The following is a 21,445-nucleotide window of genomic DNA, read 5'->3' as shown; positions in this document are numbered from 1 at the left end:
TAAGACATAATTGATAGAGAGAATATCATTAGAGTATATCTGGTTGCACCAAAAACTTTAAGTCAAAATACAATTCATCTTGACTTCTTGTATATTATTCTCCATATTCTCAAAAACTTGTAAGCTTCCTCTCCTTCCATATTGTCTACCATATAGATGCAGGTACAATTCCCCAGTTGTTTCTGCTCTTAGCGTGTACTCCTGCTTCTTCCCAACTGTGTAATGTTTCTGCTATTTTCCCTGGCATGGACTCAGGTATGGTTTTGAGACATAGGAATAATCTCCATAGTTGACTTTTGTGACCTTGCAATGTATAAATAGACGGACCATTGTTTCTGCAGTTTCTCCACAGAGAAAACATCTGGAACATAGAGGGATCCTCTTTTTCATCAAGTTATCTTGTGTCAGCTCTACTTCTTAGCCGATAACCAGACAAAGCAAGCTAAGCAAGCTACTTTCTGTGGGATTTTGGCTTTCCAAGGCCATCGGAGTATCTGCTGGTTTGGTTGATTCATCTTCCTATAGGCTGCATTTAGTTTAGAAGTCCCGTTACTGTTTCCTGCCACTGTAGAATGTCTTGTCCAGCCTTCAAATCACTGAATTGGTCGCGATGGTGTTGAGTAATTCTATTACTGTTGGTATTTCCCAATCATTGAGGTGTCTCAAACACAAAATTACACCCTTGAGGTGTCAACAATTCTGCTATTGTGCTCTGTTGATGTAAAACTAAGTTATAATTATCGAGGAATAATGTTTCCATGTTGCCTGCTTCATGCTAATCATCCTTCCAGATGACAGTTTTAACTCCATCTACCACACTTTGAAAGTGGTATTAACTTTGAATTCATTCCACAAAATTCTAATAGATTTCCGTAAGCTAACATCATAGGGAGTAGTGACCTCCTTTATCATCCAATTATCATTCTTCTCATCTTTTGCTATAAGGACTGTGACCCATAGACTTCGATTTTCATTTGAATTACTGTTGACTCTTCAGATTCTTGATCCCCAATCCCTCAAATCTTTTCTCATTGATCACTGCATTCCATTTGACTAGTCAATAGGTTGGATAGCATTAGATTCTTGATCTTAATCTCTCAGATTCTTGATCCCCAATCCCTCAAATCTTTCTCATAGAAATTCCTCCGGATGATATCCAATCTATTGATGATTCCTGGTGGGATAGGAAATAAGGACATCATATACGTTGGAAGTGCATCAAGCACAGAGTTTATCAAAGTCAATCTTTCACCCATGGAGAGATATTGGGACTTCCACCTTGCTAACTTCTTCTCACATTTCTCAATCACCCCATTCCAGATTTCCATAGACATAGACTTGGCCCCCAAAGGCAATCCAAGGTAGATAGTTGATAGAGCACCCACTTCATACCAAAAGCTTGGCATTCCTTCAAATATTACCTATACCTTAAGCAGTGAAAAGAAAATAAACTCCATTAGGAGTCATTTTCTCTGGGAGGATATGCAGAGAAAAACAAAAGATGCAAATTGACAGAAAGAAATGAGATGGAAGCTGGAGCGCATGTGGTAATAACAAGATTCTACTGTGCAAATGACTATAGAAATTTAACGAGGAAGAAAGTGAACCTTGGAACAAGCTGATTACTTTTATATATGATAAAAGATATTTCTGGGATTTTATTCCAATGATTTCATAAAGAGGAGCCAGGTTGTGAAGTTGTATTTGTCATTATGGCCTATCTTACAAAATTCCCTCATTTATATAATGGTGGAGGTTGGAAATTGGTGCAAAACTAGATTTTGGACAGGTGTTCAGGTAGGAGTCTCATGGTCTTGGAAGCTTTGGAAGACCAAAGTACCAATTGAAGTTGCTGGTTTTGTATGGATTGCTGCCCAACCTGCAGCATAACTTTAAAACTTATTGTAGAAAGATGCCCAGTCTTGCTATATTTGTTAAGTTACCTATTAATTGGGTGATTGTGTAATACTTTCTTAGCATGGTTTATTATGCAACTTTGTAGGTTTCAGGTTTTTGTTCTACTACATGGGCTTTTTTTATCAGTCTTCATTAATTATATTTCTCATCTGGACATCATGCCTTTCTTCTTTGTGCTAACTGTTCTTTTTGCCTTTCTAGATATCTGAAGCGAGGCGTAAATGAAAATGGTAAAGTTGCGAACGACGTTGAGACTGAGCAAATTCTATTTGAGGATGTCCCTGAAGATTTCCCAGTGCAAATAAGTTCTGTTGTTCAAAATCGTGGGTCAATCCCGCTCTTTTGGTTTCAGGAAACTTCACGACTAAATCTGAAGCCTGATATTATATGTATGTTCAAGCTAACTCATGCTACCTTTGTAAGAGTTTAATAATTGCTGTTCGGTTAACTTTAATGTTTGTCATTTAGTGTCAAAGAGGGATCAGACATATGAAGCAACGAGACTTCATTTCGAGAATCTTGCTGAGAGATATGGGAACCCCATTATTATATTGGATCTGATTAAGGTGAGGGATGCTTTTTTTGGTCTGTTGTTTCTCTGTAAAGGATCAGAACTATGCTGTTTTAATATCTTAAGACTTAAAGAGGCAAGTAAAACAGTGTTTCTTCTTAGGAGCAGAGAGCCTTCTTTCTTGAACACCCTGATTCCCTTATCCCTAGATCACTAGGCATGCTAATATGCTAAAAGAAGAGGGAAAAAAAAGGAAAAAAAGCATCTCACAACTGTGAAATTCTTCAATTGACAGACCCAAGAAAAAAAGCCTCGGGAGTCTATCCTTCGCACTGAATTTGCTAATGCAATTGAGTTCATCAACAAGGATCTATCTGAAGAAAATCGACTTAGATTTCTCCACTGGGATTTGAATAAGCATTCACGAAGGTATTTGGCTTGTATATTTCTGTTTCTCTAACTTCTTATTGAAAGATCTGATTTGCTATAACTTTTGCCTTTTCTTTTCCCCTTTTTCAGCAAAGCTACAAATGTCTTGTTTTCTCTGGGAAAAGTGGCTACATATGCATTGAATTTGACAGGTTTCTTCTATTGCCAAGTTACATCAGCTATAAGATCCGAGGGATGTTTGAAATTGCCCACTATTGAGTAAGTTATTCATTTCTTTACTAAATCTGCAAACACTTGAAAGGCTTTTTTTCTATACAAGTAATCTGTTTTCAGTTTTCATGTGGTAGTGCATATAGAGTTCTGTTCAATTTCTTTGATTGTTACTTCATGTCCAACTGGTCATTCCTCATCGAAGTCTTATCTTTTTATGGTACTCCATTATTTTTGATGTTTCACCTTATTCCCTCTTTTTTTTATAAATTAATTGTATTACATATCATAAACAAGGTCATAAAAAAATACCATATACAAGTGTTATACCAAAAGGTAAAGAACCTAGCCAATCAACTGATTTTCTATAAGCTCCACCCAATCATCTATACAAAAGGGGACTTTCTGAGTGCACCAAAAGAAAATAAGGAATGCTTTAACTGGGGTAAACTTGGCTCTACACCTTCAAAAACTCTTCTATTCCTCACTCCAGAGAAGCCACATTAATGCAAATGGCACCACATTCCTGCCCTTCATCTTCTCGTTTTCCCCCCGCTCGTCCAACTGAACATCAGCTCTTCCATTCTTCTTGTATAGTTGCTTTTTTTATAGTTATTCCTCTACACAGATGTCAGAAAAACGATCAATTTTGTATTGTTTCTTTACACTCATAGTCTTGGATATCTAGGATTGTTTTTTCCTCCTTGGCATAGATGCATTAAGTATCCTCCTCCAAGTTGTGATTCCTTTTTTTGTCCCTTCTGAAAAGCTTTTGAAAATTTTATGAACATGTGAATCTTGCCAAATTGCATCATAGGGATGGTAATTGTTGAAGAGTGACCATCTCTTCCAAAATTTTAAGCTAATAGAGTGAGCATACTTTAAATAATTTCTTAATTGTGTCTTTACACACACCTCTTCACCTGCGGGCTTCATTCTTTTTCATGTGTGCGATGAGACTTGAACCTAGTACCTTTACCTGCTTTGATATTATGTCGAAGTGAGTAACCAACAAATTTGAATGCTTAAGCTATTAGAGAGAGCCTATTTTTAATTACTTTATAACCTTAAGCTATTAGAGAGAGCCTATTTTTAATTACTTTAAAAGCTTAAGCTATTAGAGAGAGCCTATTTTTAATTCCTTTAATATGTTTTCAACAATTATGATCATCTTTTCTTGAGCTTCATGTATCTTGAAGTTTGGATCAGTTATTGGTTACTACATCCTAACACTCCAATAAATTAAGGACAAAGTCATATACTCTGAATTATGAAGGAACTGTAGTCTGTAGTTATGCTGTGCCTGTCATCTCAGTTGATTGGCTGGGTATATAATTGTCGTTGCGACAGCGAAAGGCTATAACTATAACTTTTGAGACATCTCGTTTTTGGTGTTTGACTTGGGGTTTTCATATTTGAAGTTCTAAGTGATCAGACCTCAAACTCGGCAATCTAGACAGGTGAAGAGGTTCACTAGACATATGGGGCTGTAGAAGGGAAACCTTGTGCTGATTTAGATTTGAATTTGTGCAGATGTGCTGCAAAAATAATTAGGTTTTAGTCCATTGTCAGATTTCATGAGGATGTGCTTATACTTGAAGAAGTTAGCTTGATATACATGAATAATTAGTTCTAAAACAAAATTACAAGTTTGATACAAGAACTATGCATATGATTTGTGGTTTCTTTTTAGATCTAATTATTCATCATCAATTAAGATCCGATTTATATTGTTTCCTTGGGATCAAATTTGATCCTATGAGGTGGGACAAAGGGGACAGATGTTTCTACATAAGTAGGTCCAGATGTCGTAGAAAAGCCGAGCTGAATGCAAAGGTGTAGAAGAACCTTTACACTATTAGTTTCTGGACACAACGTGACTTCCAATATTTTCTAATGGAGGCCCTGTCAACTATCCTCGTGCATTGATTCTTGTTCCTTTTAGGGGATTTGAATGTATCTGTTCCGAAATGATGAATACTACATGCCTCTTGCCCAGAACCCTACTGGCTCCTCTGTTTATCCATTCTTTAGTACTGTAAATAACATATTTTCTCGACCTATACTAACCGTTAGTAATTCTTGATTAAAAATAACATAGTATCTCATAGTATTCTTTCCAGTTCTACCTATCAAGAGTCTGTGGTTTTAACTCTCTTCAATGTGAAGAGATTTTCTCTGTTATTCCTTCAGGAAGCTTTTGGTCTAGTCCTACTCTTTTCCTATTTTATGATATCACTCTCTTCTCTGCGGTCCCTTTCCATTAGAAATAATACAATCGTCTGGCTGATTGGCTTCCTTATACATTCCTTGCTATAATATCTTTTGACGCTATGGAACATCTTCTACCTTTCAAGTCATTACGACGAGTAAAAGGCTCTTCCAGTTTCAGTGATGCAGCTTAGAAATTCTCACTTCAGAGTTCTCCAAAGATGATAGGAAAAGTATTTCTCTTTATACGTTGATGCGAGCTACCACTTGAAGTAGGTCAGTGAAAAGTGATAAAATTGAATTGCATGCATACATTAGCTTTTTTGTTGGGTATTTGAGCTGCTTAGAATTGTATTTTAAAAATAGTTGCAATGATGTGGCTCAGATGTACTGCTGCTAGTAATGTGGATCCTTTGAGACGTTTTGACCCTGCTGTTGAGAAACAATATAATAATGACAATGGTGAGTCAGATAACTCGGAGGGGAAAACCAATGGATGTAACTACGTTAGTGATGACTATCTTAAACCAACAATGTTCCAAAAGGGGGTGCTAAGGACAAATTGCATAGATTGCTTGGATCGTACAAATGTGGCACAGTATGCATATGGATTGGCTGCTTTGGGTTATCAACTCAATGCATTAGGAGTTACAAATTCAACAAAGATAGACCTTGATGATCCTTTGGCAGAAGAATTAATGGGATTCTATGAGAGGATGGGTGATACACTTGCTCATCAATATGGTGGCTCTGCAGCTCACAACAAGGTAATGCTAGTACTTAAAATTTCCCTTTTTCTTCTTTGCACATTATTTATGAATCAATTATTTCATTTTAAAAAAGGACCTCACCAGCAGAGGCAGATTTACATGGAGTGGGGTGGTTCATGTGTACCCATGCTCCCCTCCGAGACGGGGTATAGCAGTAGTATTTTAAATTTTTGCTCGTTAAATACTTGAATAACAGTATGTGAACCCATGCTCAAGTGAGTTCTTTGGTTCGGCGGTTGATGGGTGCAGCCTAGTCATCAGGGTCGGGGTTTGATTCCAGACTGTAACTCTTTCTTTATTGTTTCCTTTTCTTTCTTGCTTTTGTGCCTTAGTCATTCTTTTGACTTATCAATTAATTGGTTACCGTGTCTTTAGTCATTCTCCCAGTTGTCCCTTCTTTCTTATACTTCTTTTCATCTCTTTATTTGAGACATTCTTCTTATTTCAGTTCCAAACTTTCCAGAAATAAAAATACTTCCTCTGTACCTTTGTACTTGCCATACCTTCTTTTGCACATTTCCTGAAAAATTATAAATAAAAGTGTAATCTTTGACTAATTTATCCGTATTTCTTTACAAAATATGCGTGAATTTATGTGTTTAATGATATGCAGTCAATATTGTCTACTTTCAAGAACAACTAATAGTAAATGAGAAAAAAGTTTTTTTTATTTTCCTTAAATTATAATATTTGGGACCAAATATATTCTTAATAACCATTACAAACACTCTCGTGAAAATCATCATAAATAAAGAAATTAAGTAATTTTTTCAACGCATAAAGAACTTCAAAATAGATAGAGAATTTTTTAATGGTTGCTTATTTTGCGCTATAAAATAAAAGATATTTAATTGACAATGCTATAAATAGTTTTTAAACTATGAAAACTCGTCCAGGAAAACATTAAAGTTACTGATGATTTCTTGTAATGATAGTCTTGATTACAGTTTGCTCTTTGACTTTGTGTCACCTTAAAAAAGTTCTACAATCAAATCAAATAGTTATCTTAAAAGTAGTGGTGCACCCGTCCTGTAGAAATCCTGGATTTGCCTCTGCTCATCGGTGTGACATTTATGTTAAGTTGAAAACATGACATAACCCGAGTCATTTACAGACATCCATCAAGTTTGTCCAACTATCATGGCTCTGTACTTGGACCAAAAATACAAATGAAATAAGAGAACTTTTAAGGGTTTCTTTATCATTCATCAAATATGGAACAATCTTCCATCTGTAATTTTCTTTCTGCAAATTATTAGGGTTGCTAGACTGTAATGAGAACTATTTGTGATAATTTTTAATGAGGTAGATGATAAATAAGTCTTTCGGTTTTCCTCTTTGATATTTGAAATGACTGTACTCCCAAGGCAGATAAAAGTATAATAGAAGTTTTGTTTTCACAAAGAAGTAGAAGAATAAAACTATCATAGAGATTGTTACAACCAGCTTCTTTATTGTGTTTTCTGGGGTACGTGGTGGCGACTCAATGTGTTTTGTACTCCCAATTCTATTTTTTCCTTTTCTTTTCTTTTCATCCTAATAATTAAAGGTGTAATTAGTTTCTTGCATATTGAGAAAGGAAAGAACCTTTTGACTTGTAGCTAGAGCCAGTAACATAGTAGGCCTAATTCTTTTGTGAGATACAATCCAGCGATCAGAAAATGGAACTTAAGGAGCTAGAATGGTAGGACCCAAAATACAGTCATTCTTGCCTCATTTTTATTTGCTGTTGCCTGTTATCCCATATGCCTTCTTGATACTAATGGAAACAAAGGACATACACATGTATGTTCTATATTTTCTAAATTAATGTTAATAGTTTTGATCTTGGGCTAGTTGATATTGTGGGAATGTCTCCTGTAGATATTTTCAGAGAGGAGGGGCCAGTGGAAAGCTGCAATTCAATCACAGGAGTTCTTTAGGACTCTTCAGAGATATTACAGCAATGCTTACATGGATGCAGAAAAACAAAATGCTATTAATGTGTAAGCTCATTTTTTCTTTATTCCTGTGTGCCAATGCAGTTTTAGTGAGTGCTTTAGTTTATGCAAATCCTTTAAGTTCAACTTCTTTCCTTCTGATATCTGTTTGCCAATTTACCCAAGATTTCAGATAATTTGAAAAATGGCTGAGCCTGATACTTGAATTTTGATGACATTCTGTGAGCAGGTTTTTGGGTTACTTTCAACCGCTTGAGGGTAGACCTGATATATGGGAATTGGACTCCTATCAGCATTACTATGTGGGTAGGAATGGGGAAAGCTATGTTGACGACAGTGGAAGGTATAATTGTCAATGCTGTGGTGTTTTGCCTCTTTAACTTTATTTTTTATTATTATTTTTTATTATTTTTGAAACTAGTAACATTGTATACCTCAGCATTAAGGGCTATGCTGGCCACCTCCAAAAGTTTTAGTTACATAGAAAAACCAAAAAAAAAAACAGGACTACTTACAAAGCTCCTATGAAATCCACTAGTTGAATTTCTTCTTCTATGTTCATTTCTTTACACCAAAAACCTAAAGTAGTAATTACTTTCCACTTAATCTTCTCTATAGTGCATTCTTTCCCTACAAAAGTTCTCTGATTTCTCTCCTTCCAAATGCTCAACCAGATACAAGCAGGTATGGTTCTCCACCACCTCCTCTAGCATTTACCACCTCCCCTTCTGACCCAGCAACTTAGTAGGTCTGCTGTATGTTCTGGCATAATCCAGTTTAGACTCATTATATTGGTAAATAGAGCCCATACTTGTGTTGTTACTTTGCAGTGGAGAAACAGATGATTGTTGGTTTCTAGGGCCTCTTTACGAAGATAACATCTTGAGGCAATAATTTTTCCCCTCTTTTGAAGTTTATCATGTGTCAGGCAAGCTCTCCTAGTTACCAACCACGTGAAACACTTCACCTTAGTAGGGGCTACACTCTTCCATATAGCACTCCATGGCCCTGATTTCTTTCCCGCAGTTGTGGCTAGATCCCTTTTATACATTCTGTTCACAAAGAATTGACCATCAGTATGATGCCTCCATAACAATTTATCTGTTTCCAGATTTGTGCCAGGAAAATCTCCAATCAAAGCTAGCATATCCATTACCCACTCTATTTCCCAATCATTAAGAGATCTCCTAAAGAGCAAATTCCATCCATGTGGGGACCAAACCTCTTGTATTTTTCTGTCAGGATTCAGGCAAATGGAAAACAAACCAGGGAATAAATTTTCCAAGGACCCTTGACCAGTCCCAGTCTTCCTTCCAGAGCAGAGCCTTATTTCCTCGACCAACCTTTATCCTTACATTGTCTCTGAAAACCAGCCATAGGTTTCTTATAGTCCTCCATACTCCTACACCATATGTTTCTGTCACTTCCTCTGAACACCATTGATCTTCCTGACCATACTTGTTTTGAATGAGTTCCTTCCATAGAGCTTGATCTTCCAAATTGTATCTCCACATCCATTTGGTGAGTAAGCTGTTGTTGTGTACCTTTAGATTTCTTACTCCCAAACCCCCATATCTTTGGCACTGTTGAACCGCCATCCATTTAACTAAGTTGTAGCTCTTCTCAATCTTGTTACCTTGCCAAAGGAAGTGTCTTCTCAATGAGTCTATAGCTTTGACTTCCTTGCCGGGAATCAGAAAAAGTGACATCACATATGTTGGCAAAGAGTCTAAAACAGAATTAATCAAAGTGACTCTTCCCCCCAAGGATAGATATTGAGATTTCCAAAGTGCCAGTCTCTCTGATTTTTCTAGTACATCATCCCAGATGCTCACTGCTTTATGCTTAGCACCTAATGGCATACCTAGATAAACGGTAGGCAAACTCTCTATCTTGCACTTCAATATATTAGCCAAAGCTTGAATCTGTTGGACCTCTTTAATAGGAAAAATGCTACTTTTCCTCCAATTCACCTGAAGTCCAGAGCATGCCTCAAAAATTACCAGAATAATTCTGATGTGACAGAGTTGTTTCTGCTCTGCTTCACAAAAGATTATTGTGTAATCCGCATACAGTAAATGAGTCATATTCATCACCTCATTAATCCTGTTTTTGATTCTGAAACCCCTAATCCAGTTGTTTAGAGAAGCTCTCCTCACTTATCCCTTCTAGCACCTCATCCTCACTGAATTCTCTAGATAACCAGTTCTACTCCTCCATTGTTATTCTCTGTACGTTAAGAATATTTAGCGAGGGTCTCCAGTTTTCTACCTTCTTATACAAATGGTGGTAAAAATCCACAATAGAGTTCTTGATTTCCGCCGGCTCAGAGGATAACTCTCCATTAATCTTTAATTACTCAATGGTGTTGATTCTCTTGTGTGTTGTTGCCATTCTGTGGAAATACTTCGTATTTTTCTCACCATTCTTGATCCAAATTCTGGACCTCTGTCTCCAAAAAATTTCTTCATTTTTTGCCACCTCCTCGTATTCCATGCCCAAGTGTACCTTTAGAAGCTGTTCATCACCAGTAAGAGATCTAGTCCCTTGAGTAACTTCCATGTCCCTTACCTGACTCAAAATTTGCTCCTTCCTTGCCTTCCAGTTCCCCCTATTCTCTCTCCTTCCTTGACTCAAAACTTTCTTGCTTTCTATAGATTAGATATTTATCATCTTAATTAGGATGAGACAGATATAGAAGACAAAGACTTTGATATTCTGTAGCATTTTCAAGGTTTAATTAATTTACTTTGAAATATGTGTTACACCAGAGATGCAGAAATGTGCTCCTACCGACTTGATCTTTTCCTGTAAATTCTTTTTTTGGTATGTAAGGATAACTGTATATTCTTATGGTGATAAACAGGTCGCTCTTTCAAAGATCATTCTCGGATGGGAACATTCTTCATGAAAGTCAATTTCCCTTTTCAACTCGTAGTATTGGGAAGGGGCTTTCTAAGTCGAACCTGTCTAACCAGTCAAAAGAAGGAAGCAAAGTGCTCTCCGAATCAACACCAGAAATGTCAACTTGTCAAAGTGATTTGACATATTCAAGGTACACAAAATTTATATGATTGATGGAAGTCTATTAGGTGTCAAGATCACCATCTAAAAATATGTAAATCACTATGCGAGCTGATAAGACCACCGTGATATTTAAAAGCAAATAAAGCATGTATGCAAAATAGCAACCCCACATGTAACCCGTATGTAACTGTACCTCTTCTGTACCGTACTATAAAGTCACGATCGACCCATCCATCACTAAATCTGATAACCATGACAATATATACACCACCTCCTACTCCCTAATTTGACTCTGGACCAGCATCACCGTATAGAAGCTTTTAACAAAATGTAAGACTCATACCAATTTAGAGATTGACAAGGACTCTTCGCTAGCATGATAGACCCAAAAAATCATAAATTTTACTGAATCATGTCAAAAGAAAGAAAGGAATAGCCTTCGTGTATCTTGAAATTGAGCTTGAATTCTCGATATAGATAATCAATTTTCTTTCGAGGAACGAACATAGCATCAAATATTCTTGTTAGAAAATATGTCCTCATTCTATAAGCTACAACAACTACATAAACCTTCCTTCATATATATATATATATACAATGAATGTATTACATATAGTGAATGAATGAATGTCTATAAATAGATTTTTCTATTTAATTGCTGAAACACATTTATGCCACCTTTTACTAAGGATCTGTTGTACATTCCCTCCATTTCCACGTGAAAACGGAGGTGGCACACCCAAAATATTTTTATCCCATTTCGTACGCGTTTGATCATGTAAAATATACATAATGTTTTACATATAATACAAATAATGGAAAATTATTTTGAATGAAGGCTACATCATATAATAATAGTCTTTCATACCATACTTGCTATCTCTACTAAAACATCAATAAATTATTAAAATCTAATAAATATGTGCATAAAAAAATCATAAATATTTGAGGCATTTTAGGAAGAAACTGGTCTTTGGATCCAGCCTTGTGGTGCTCAAATCATTGAAGCTGATCTGCCTCTCTTGGGAAGTGAATATCCACCAATTTCTGTCCTCTCCCGTTTCCCCATACATTTTACACATCAGGGCCTTATGCCAACATTTCTTACTTGTAGCTTTTGAGCATCTCGTATATCATCGATTTAAGCTTAGCCAAAACATTTCTTTTGGAAAGCATAATCATGTATCCGTAAAACATACTTATAATACATAGCTTTTCAAACATGTCATATTCATAATCCATGAGCCTTAAGCCAACCATATCATATACGCAACTTTGGAAAGTGTAAACATGATTTCATGAATCACTTGAAACATATGTAACTTTTGTTATGTATTGATCAATGCTATTGAGACTACGTTGCACCTATAAGTGTTGAACATACCATTCAGACCCAAAAATACTTGTATAAGCTTGTGAACAATGCATTGCTCATCTCCTCATATGTATAACCTCGAGTCTACTTGAAAACCATTTATGCATTTTTCATTAAACAGATAAGATGCAAAATATTTGGTAGTAAACACTTGGCCTCCTCTTACCTTTTTTCCTTAGCTAGCACCACAAGCTCAACCAAAGCTCCGTAACTTTCATTCTACCTCAATTGTACTTACAAAGTCATAACTAACTCATGCAACTATCCTTCACATTTGGGTGAATTGTCTTTACACATCTCAATTACATATTCTCGCATCTTTATTTCTCACTGAACCAAATGACCTCGAACATATCAGTTTGATAGGGGTGCGCATAAGGCAGGTTGAAAACAATGATCAGTAAGCAAATGCACAGTTAGCCTTAATAAACGAAAGACTAATTTAAAAATGTTTGTACTGATTGTCTTCCCTCGAGGAGAGGGCCGGGAAGCTGATATTTTTGTGAATTTGGATATAAAAAGCCTACAAACATGTGGACTGGGGATTAATCATTAATATGGTATAAGATGAGTTTTGGAAGCACCAACTGCATTAAGTGGGATCTTCCGTGATGAGTAATTGTGAATCAATAGTGAACTAGGAGGATTCTTTCCCTTCGAAAGAGGTTCAAGACATTGAAATCATTTTTCACCCCTTTTCCATAACTTGGCTGTGGATAGTGTATCAAAGGTTCATAATTGGAATAAAAGGACATGGCGAATATATCATATCTTCTACATGTAGATGATAAAACTTGTAATGTATGGGGTAGGGAAAGAGCAGGTGTTATGCTTGAGAACTATTTTATTGATAATGCATCCAAAGGTATGGCTTAATAATCAATTAAGTGGATGAATACGGTAGGAAATTAGGGTTCAAATCCAACCATGGAAAAATTAATTAGGTAATTTCTTTCTGTTTACCCCAAAACTTGTTGTGTAAAGTTACTCTATAAATGTGCTAGTGGGAAGTAGCAGGTATCCGGTGGAATAGTCGAGTTGTGCTCAGCATGGTGCGGACACCTCTGTTTCCCAAAAACAAGTACTTTATTGATAATTATAGATGTAAAATGTTTCCACATTAATTTCAAGAAGCTGGTTGTCTTGCTACTGAGGTCAGTCACTCTACAATGTTAGAAAGGCTGGCTAAAAGTATCTTGTGTGCCAACAGGGGCAAGACTAAATCAGATTACATAGGGGAGGGACGTTGGAACAATCAGAAAGTTGGCTTAGTAGAAGGATGATACTTGTCACTAGGTGGCAGATTGGTCCTCAATGCATTTTGTGTATATACTATATCCCTACTTTAAGTCTCCAAAAAGTAGTAAAATAACTGAATAAGTTAAGAAAGGATTTTCTACAACTGGAACAGAGAGAAGAACTTCCAATTTTGTCAAATGAGATGGAAGTCCAAACAGAAAAAGTGGCATGGAATTAGGAAATTCAAAAACCATAATGATAATCATTGTTAAGGGGTTGTGGAGAATCTATGACAAAGAAAATGCACTTTGTAGACAGGTGATTAGAGCAAATTATGGTGTGGAGGTCTGGAAAGCTAAATCATCCACTTGTCATGGTGTATGCAGTATGCACCTGGAAAGACATTAGACTATTATGGAGAGCTTTATAGAGAATACCATTTTCAATGAGAGAGATGGCACAGCAAACTTTTTTCCTGGCTTGATGCTTGGAACTTAGTAGCAACTTCAGTGATGGGAAGATGGACGACATGTTCCAAATGTTACAGCAATTAGAGCTAGCTTCACAGCCCTTCGTACAAGCCATGACACTTGTTATGGAATGACTGAGTAATGAGAAATTCTTTTTTATGGGATGACCGAGTAATGAGAGGTTCTTTGTTAAACCTACTATAAAATCCTTTGCATATCAAAAATTTTCCAGTCTTGGTGGACATGAAAACATTGAAGAATTGAGCACCCTATAAAGTGGAAAAGTTTCACGTGGTTAGTGGAATAAGATGTATGTTTGATACAACATAAACTGCAATATAAGGAAATGCAATTTCATATGAAATACAAATGTATTTTTCCAAGCTTTGTGTTGTAAGATGATCAGTTACAGGGAGTTGACGACTTGATAAATTTCCTCAGCTCATTATGTGCAGTAATGGACCAGAGTTTTGCTTGTAATGTATACACGCATCATCCTCTTTGTTGAAGTGTATACTGTATATATATAATATAGATGGTGAAGCTTTTAGGGAGAGCATGCTCTTGTCTACTTGTCAGCCACATACTCTAGTTGCTCGATCTAATCATCCTTGAGAAGTGAGAAATTCTGCACATTTTGACCAATTTATGGTGAAAATGGGGTTGCTCCCTTGGCAAAACTGGATAGTTTGTAAGGTAACTGCTCAGGTGTGGCTCTGTTTACAGGCATAGCCAATGAGTATTGAACTATGCCGCGGAACACACCTCTGACCTCCTTGGTTGCTGGATCGAAAGGGGAGGCAGCAAAAGTCAGAAAGATGGTGGAACAGTTCCAGCAAAAGTCAGCAAAACGCATTCATAGGGATCACTCAGAATGGATGCATGGTTTGTGATTGCGACATAATTCAGGCAGATTCTCTGTCAGCCCCTATCAGATGCTTAATGAGACAATACAATGATGAATTTCGGATATAAAGCATATTTGGAAAGTAAAGATCTCCTGTAATGTGACATGTTTTGTTTGTCTTGTAGCTAGAAGAGCCTGCTTAACTCAGAATAGTTTGATATATAGGGGTGTACTACTCTGCACTAGATGTCACTTGTGTGGAAGAGAGCCAGAAACTAATTGTCACGTGTTTTACATGGTTAAGTGACTGTACGAGTTTGGAATATGTTTCTAGCATAAGCAGGGAAACCTTTGGGCCATGCCAAATAACACCAAGGATATGTAGTCTTGCTGGAACAAAGGGAGAAGACACTCTGCTAAGTAGAATAGCTTTGATTTGATTCCTGCATGGATATGGGGGCGGGGCTGTATGGAAAGGAAGGAACGCAAGGTGCTTTGAAGATAGGGAAAGCTCATTCCAGAAGATAAAATGAATTGTCTGCTATTCTATTTTTGGTGTAGCAGGTATTTATAGAAGATTCAGAAGTTATTTAGATGTTCTAAGATCCTTGTAAGAAGATAGAAATTTCAGATTGTATATTTTGGTACATTCCCCTGTATTATGGCCAACACAGCTTTTTGCTCCTTTGAATACAAAATATTGTTACCATCTCTTAACAAAATAGCTCTGTTGCCTTACACCATTATTCTGTGGTTAGTTGAAGTACGGTCTATTGATTCTATTTCTCACTGGATGAAAGTGAATGTTCTACTTCTGAGAATTTAAGTGAATTCAGATTTAGCATGAAATCTACTTTAAGTTTATATTATCGTAGAAAGGAAAAATCTTCATACACATCAGTTTCTTCTCACCTTCTGCTCTGCTTATTTTTCTTTATGCAGGTATGCTCAAACAGTTCCTACAAGACAACTTTTTGTAGAAATGCAAAGAGATCGATCCCTTGAACAACAAAATGCAGATACATATGACTGCTCCAACTTCCTTGACTTAGATTGGTTGTCTTCTTCTGGGAATTCCTGTGAGGAAGAGTTTTTGGACAGGTAATTGATTGAAGACACTAAGACTTGTGACATATTTTGTTTAGGTTTACATTCTGTCAGGTTCTGTTGGCTTTAGGGGTCGTTACTCGATAGGTAGGGTGTAGAAGAATAATGCTAAATAGAGTGTATTTAGTAATTTTTGTATTAGTAATGCTTTGTTTTACATACACAGAGATTATTTTATATTAAATATAGTATGCATTGCATAATTTTTTAAAAAGTATTATTTACAAAGATACCCTCCCACAAATATGGCGGAAAAGATGTAAAAAGGGTTTTGAGGGGCAATTGGGTCTTTAACCATACTAATGCATGCATAAAATCCTCTTGCATTACTAATACCATAGATTTTCATCTATTAGTAACATACTCCTCGGTACAAAATAGAGTGTATAACTAATGCAAGCAGCATTAGCAGAATAAGTATACCAAAAAAGGTACTACTAATACACAAAGCTAATACATGCATTATATCTTCTAATACACTCTACCAACCTTGGAGTCTTGGAGGAACTAAGCAGCTGCTTAGGCCATTTTAAGAATCTGATTCCTTTAATAAAGCGAAGTTTGTTTACGTATTTATCTCCCAACAACCCAATTACTAAGATCGTGAGGCACTTTTCACTTGGGTCCTTCCCGTTTCCGAAATGTTTGGTACTCTTCCATGCAACTTTGCTAGATGGTAGGGAATAAACTATTCATGTATAAAATTAGTACGACGTGGGTTGACAATTTAGAAACCTGCATAACTAATACATGTACAAGTTACAAGAGGATCTATACATTATTTTATGCAGAATAGAAGGTGGAATAGAATTTGTTTCCTTTAATAAAGCGAAGTTCGTTTACGTATTTATCTCCCATCAACCCAATTACTAAGATCGTGAGGCACGTTGCACTTGGGTCCTTCCCGTTTCCGAAATGTTTGGTACTCTTCCATGCAACTTTGGTAGATGGTAGGGAATAAACTATTCATGTATAAACTTAGTACGACGTGGGTTGACAATTTAGAAACCCGCATAACTAATACCTGTATAAGTTACAAGAGGATCTATACATAATTTTATGCAGAATAGAAGGTGGAATAACTTATACATGAATATCTAATCCCTGCATAAATAATACATAGATTTACTCATTACGAATCACTAGATTACTAGTACCTCCATAACTCTAATCAACAACCAAACAACCTCTTAGGTATTGAGAATCTAAGTCATCTGTTAATTGATATTCCAAATGTTTTTAGTATGCTTTTATATGACAAAGTAATCCATTGGGGCCAACCACAACCTTCAAGACTAAGGGATAGGACCCATTGCTCTACCCTTCTCTACTTAAATTACCAGACTTAGTTCGCATGGCGCAGGACCCTATCATGTGACATTAGTCACACGTCCCTCAACCTTTGCCACTTGACTTAAGCTTTCGGGTAAAATGCTTTATCATAATTTCCTTTTCATTTTAACTTTTGTTTGTTCTGGTAGTCAATTTTGTATGACTTTGGTGTTATGCAGTGAAATTAGTTTCTTGTAAAATAGGAAATCAAATTGCTTTTAAGATCTTAAACATGCTATAACTTTTAGTACTCTGTAGCGTTCATTTTCTTTATGCCTTTAATCTTCTTGGGGTTTTGTGTAGTGTATGGCTGGTCATGCGCTGTCAGTTGGCTATTTGGGACCAGTATTCCTGTCCAAACTGTTTCCATTTTTTGGTTTCAAAGGATAGGTTCAAATGAATATTCTGGTGATATCTGTTTTTTATAAAGGTGGTTTTACTCTGGATGGTTGTATAGACTAGGCAGACGTTGAAAGAAAGTTGAGGCTTGACAGTGGACACTTCCTTTGTGTTCTATGTTCCTTATTTCTCATATGATGCCGTCAAGTTTCTGTTTCTGTAATCCTGAATTGCAGGAAGAATAATTGTTGAGTTCTTCCATCTAGAACTGATTGAATTGAAGAAACAATGTCATTTATGCTTTCTATTGGTGCAGGTCTTTGTTTACAAACTCCCCAATAGGTGGACTATCATCAGAGAATGTTGTCAGTGACATAGTGGGGGAAACAACCCCACTCTCCAGTGAAGGTGGCTGTAGCATGAATGTTGGTATTTCAGTTACTTCACAAGTAAGGCTTTTACCACCTTTTAATTAGTAAATTTTTTTGTCAAACCGCTCAAGTGATGCCTTTTGGTGCAATGTCATATCACCGAAAAAATATATATACATAAGGGGGTGCTTATAGAAGCCTTTTGTCTCCTATGTTGAATAGAAGAACGAATAAACTTCCCCTGTGCAAAAAGTTTATATAACTAAATGAGGAGGACTTCTACTTTACAAGATGTATGCATTTGAGCTTTAAAAAAAGATCTAACTAAATGTTAGAACCTATCTGTTGACAGAAGTAACATTCAAGCAGGTTCAAAAGAAAATTTACCTTTCTTCACACGAATCCTGAAATTTGGCAATCCATTTCCATCATTCTTCAATGTGGCTATAACTTGTCTGGGAAAATTTATATCCTCAGTGAAGAATGAACTCAAAATTGTTGTGTTCAAAATTGTTGTGTTCAAAAGTAACATTTTGAGTATTTATATAGACATCATTACTAAAATGTGCAATGGATTGTTACAGCATCCTTGCTCTTCTTATCCTAATACCTTAACGATTTCCTCGTGATCATCAATGTACTCAGACTTGCACCAAAAACCGAAAAAAGAGAATACAGTTTGATTTAATTTTCTGTAAATTACTACTTGTATCTTCAAGACATCTAAAGTTTCTCTCCGCTAAATGCTTGATGGGAAAATTTCCCATCTATCTTTGTGGCTGTTGCAGTTCCTCCCTTCATTCCAGCTTGCTAGAACTTCATTAGTTATTCTGGATTTCCACCAGATTCCTCCTAGATTAATGAACATATCCCACAGCTGGCTAGTAATTCTACAGTGTTAAAACAGATGATTGATTGTTTCTTTTTCCGTCCACACAGATAGCATCTTGAGCTCAGTTGTATCCCCCTATTCCTCAGGTTTTCCTGAGTCAAAACAGCTTCCTTGCATCCTCATTTGTTGTACCTCCCGGAAGTCTTGTATCTGCCATGAAGCTTTTGTTTTTATGATGGATATAATATGTTACCATTTTTTTTAAAAAAAAAAGTGAATCAGATTCCACTCTTACCCTGTGACAGCTATTATGAAGAACCACTGTTGTCCAATCTTCAGGGCTTGGACCTCAGCTTTATTGTTACTGTAGTAGCCGTTATGGGCAGTGAATACCATCACCATGTGTCCACTGTGATTTCTCAGTACACCACCACTCCCTGCACTCCCTGGATTTCCCTTAATACAGCTATCAGCATTCACGTTGGATTCATTTTAGCTTGTTTTAGTCCATCTACCCAGCGAGGGACGGCAATGGGCCGGGGAGGGTTGCGGTTTTCTAATAGATGCATATATAAGAAGCCACAAACCTTGCTCACATCCAAAATAACATTGCATCAGACAAAGTAATCGATGCATAATTTATTAGGTAAGTGTATAATTATGGGTAATTAATGGAAGTGTATTCAGTTTAAATAATTTTTTCCCTGAAGACTACCACTTTGCTGTGGTAATTTTTTTCTACAAATTCAATTCACTTTCCAGTTCAATTAAGTATACACATCATGACAGAAATGAGAACAACTTTCGTATGATTGTACAACAATGGAGTATTAAAATTCCCTGCAAAGAGTATGATTATGACAATCAAGATATTAATTAGCGGAAATGTGTTAAAAATATTATGAATTTCACTTTTAGTATCAAACTTAATTTTAAAAGAAAAAAATAAAAAAATTATGCGGGGTGGGGCAGGTTGCAAATAGATTTTTTTCTTATGAGGGGTGGGACAGAGCGGGTTGAAGTCTTTGTGAGGTTATGCGGGTTTGCCCTGCAACCACCCACCCCACCCCGTCCTGTTTGCCGTCCTCATACCCGACTTGATATCACTTATAGGTCTATTTTCTTCCTTCTGTGAACTAGAGATTTAAAGAAGGCAAGTGTGAGCTGAGCAAAAGTTTCATCATATTGGGACAACTTCTGATCTAAACTCTTACTTGTTCAACTTCTGATTCCATCATACTTAAAGGCACATATGTGCTTGACTGCTTTCCTTTTTCTCATACTAAAATTGATAGTAAACATTGCAAAAATAGCTCATCAACTTTGTTGTCAAGTTTTGTCAGGCACCTCCTCATTACATTAGTTCTGAGATTTCCACCTGAAAAGACAATACCACAAGAATTTGAAAAATAATTCCAGGTAGATGTGGCCATTTTCCCTTCACTGAAAGATGGTTGATAGTCAGGCTTCTACACAGTAGAAGTTTTTATTATGGTTCTATGATTAGATGGAGGACATTATTTGGCAATTGACGGTTCATTGTAGACACTTTCCGTCTTTCCTGGTTTGCCAGAAAAGTACATGGCTGACAAGTGACGACCATCGAAAGTTGTCTTTGTTTCTCGAAGCTCTTGAGGAATGGATAAATGGTGGACATCTTTGTTTCTCGAAGCTCTTGAGGAAATGGATAAATGGTGGACCATATCTTCTCTATAAAAGAGAGAAAAGATTTATATTGCTATAAACTAAACTGAGGAAAACATACATATGTACTTGTTGCATGTATAGTGTATTGTTTGTTGGACCATGAACCAGATCAAGTAGATTCTTAATCTAGAATTTCACTTTCAAGGTTGTCACTACCACCTATAATTGAAGTATCATGATAGGTTTCAAATTGACAATTATGTAACTATTAATGTGATCATTCTAATAAAGTTGGAGTATTGTAACTTGTGTCATAATTGTAGCAGGGATCATTGGTCTAGGGAAAGAAGGGATATGAGATACATTCCCAAAGCTCAACCTTTTAAGAAAAAAAGTTCACCTTACTTGCCTTTTTTGGACAGAAAAGATCAAATTTATAAAGTTATTTGTCAAACTGCGAGTCTTGAATTTCCATAGCTAATTTAAATATAAAGGTGATGTCATTGGTTGAAATAGTCCGCATGCTTTAAGTGAATTTGGGTTCTGTCGGTGGGGTGTGGGGATCATTGTAACTGGGCGCAACTACTAATGGAGAAGTTGTCGAAGAATGTCTTTCTAAGTGGAGAGTACTTTTTGTAGTGTCATAGATACTTCCGCCAAGACTTTCTCAACTCCCTGAAGTATTGAAAGGAACGGTTTTCTGTGATCCTCCCTGTACATGTCCAGCATTCTCTTGGTGCTATTTTCATTAAAAGACAGAAACTGAATGTATTTGATTGTAGATTCTAAGTTTGTTCATCTCAAAGAAGAAGATTCTCTGAACAATATTAGCAGCTTTCCTTTGTGTTGATTTATTAGTCACCTAACACATGATTGTAGTGCTTCTGAATTGAGTCCATATTTGACTGAC

General features: G+C 36.3%; 1 protein-coding gene across 2 annotated transcripts in view; it reads left to right on the top strand.

Moving 5' to 3' along the window:
* The window catches only part of LOC101259347 (phosphoinositide phosphatase SAC3-like), a 38,276-nt gene that overhangs the window by 16,149 nt on the left and 682 nt on the right, over positions 1-21,445 (top strand). The window contains exons 6-16 of one of the 2 annotated variants that reach the window (XM_019214854.3): positions 2,119-2,306; positions 2,386-2,483; positions 2,724-2,857; positions 2,948-3,076; positions 5,625-6,006; positions 7,873-7,994; positions 8,179-8,292; positions 10,816-11,004; positions 15,850-16,008; positions 18,002-18,134; positions 20,223-20,854. In XM_019214854.3, coding sequence (XP_019070399.1) covers positions 2,119-2,306; positions 2,386-2,483; positions 2,724-2,857; positions 2,948-3,076; positions 5,625-6,006; positions 7,873-7,994; positions 8,179-8,292; positions 10,816-11,004; positions 15,850-16,008; positions 18,002-18,134; positions 20,223-20,270 — 1,696 coding nt within the window. In that variant the 3' untranslated portion in view covers positions 20,271-20,854. Of the gene's footprint in view, positions 1-2,118; positions 2,307-2,385; positions 2,484-2,723; positions 2,858-2,947; positions 3,077-5,624; positions 6,007-7,872; positions 7,995-8,178; positions 8,293-10,815; positions 11,005-15,849; positions 16,009-18,001; positions 18,135-20,222; positions 20,855-21,445 lie in introns of those variants that run through there. The other variant, XM_004242848.5, reaches the window with a different exon arrangement.

This window comes from Solanum lycopersicum, chromosome 7, assembly GCF_036512215.1.
Source record: "Solanum lycopersicum chromosome 7, SLM_r2.1".
NCBI lineage: Eukaryota > Viridiplantae > Streptophyta > Magnoliopsida > Solanales > Solanaceae > Solanum > Solanum lycopersicum.
The sequence above is the reverse complement of the archived record's forward strand: the minus strand, read 5'-3'. Positions and strand labels throughout refer to the sequence as shown.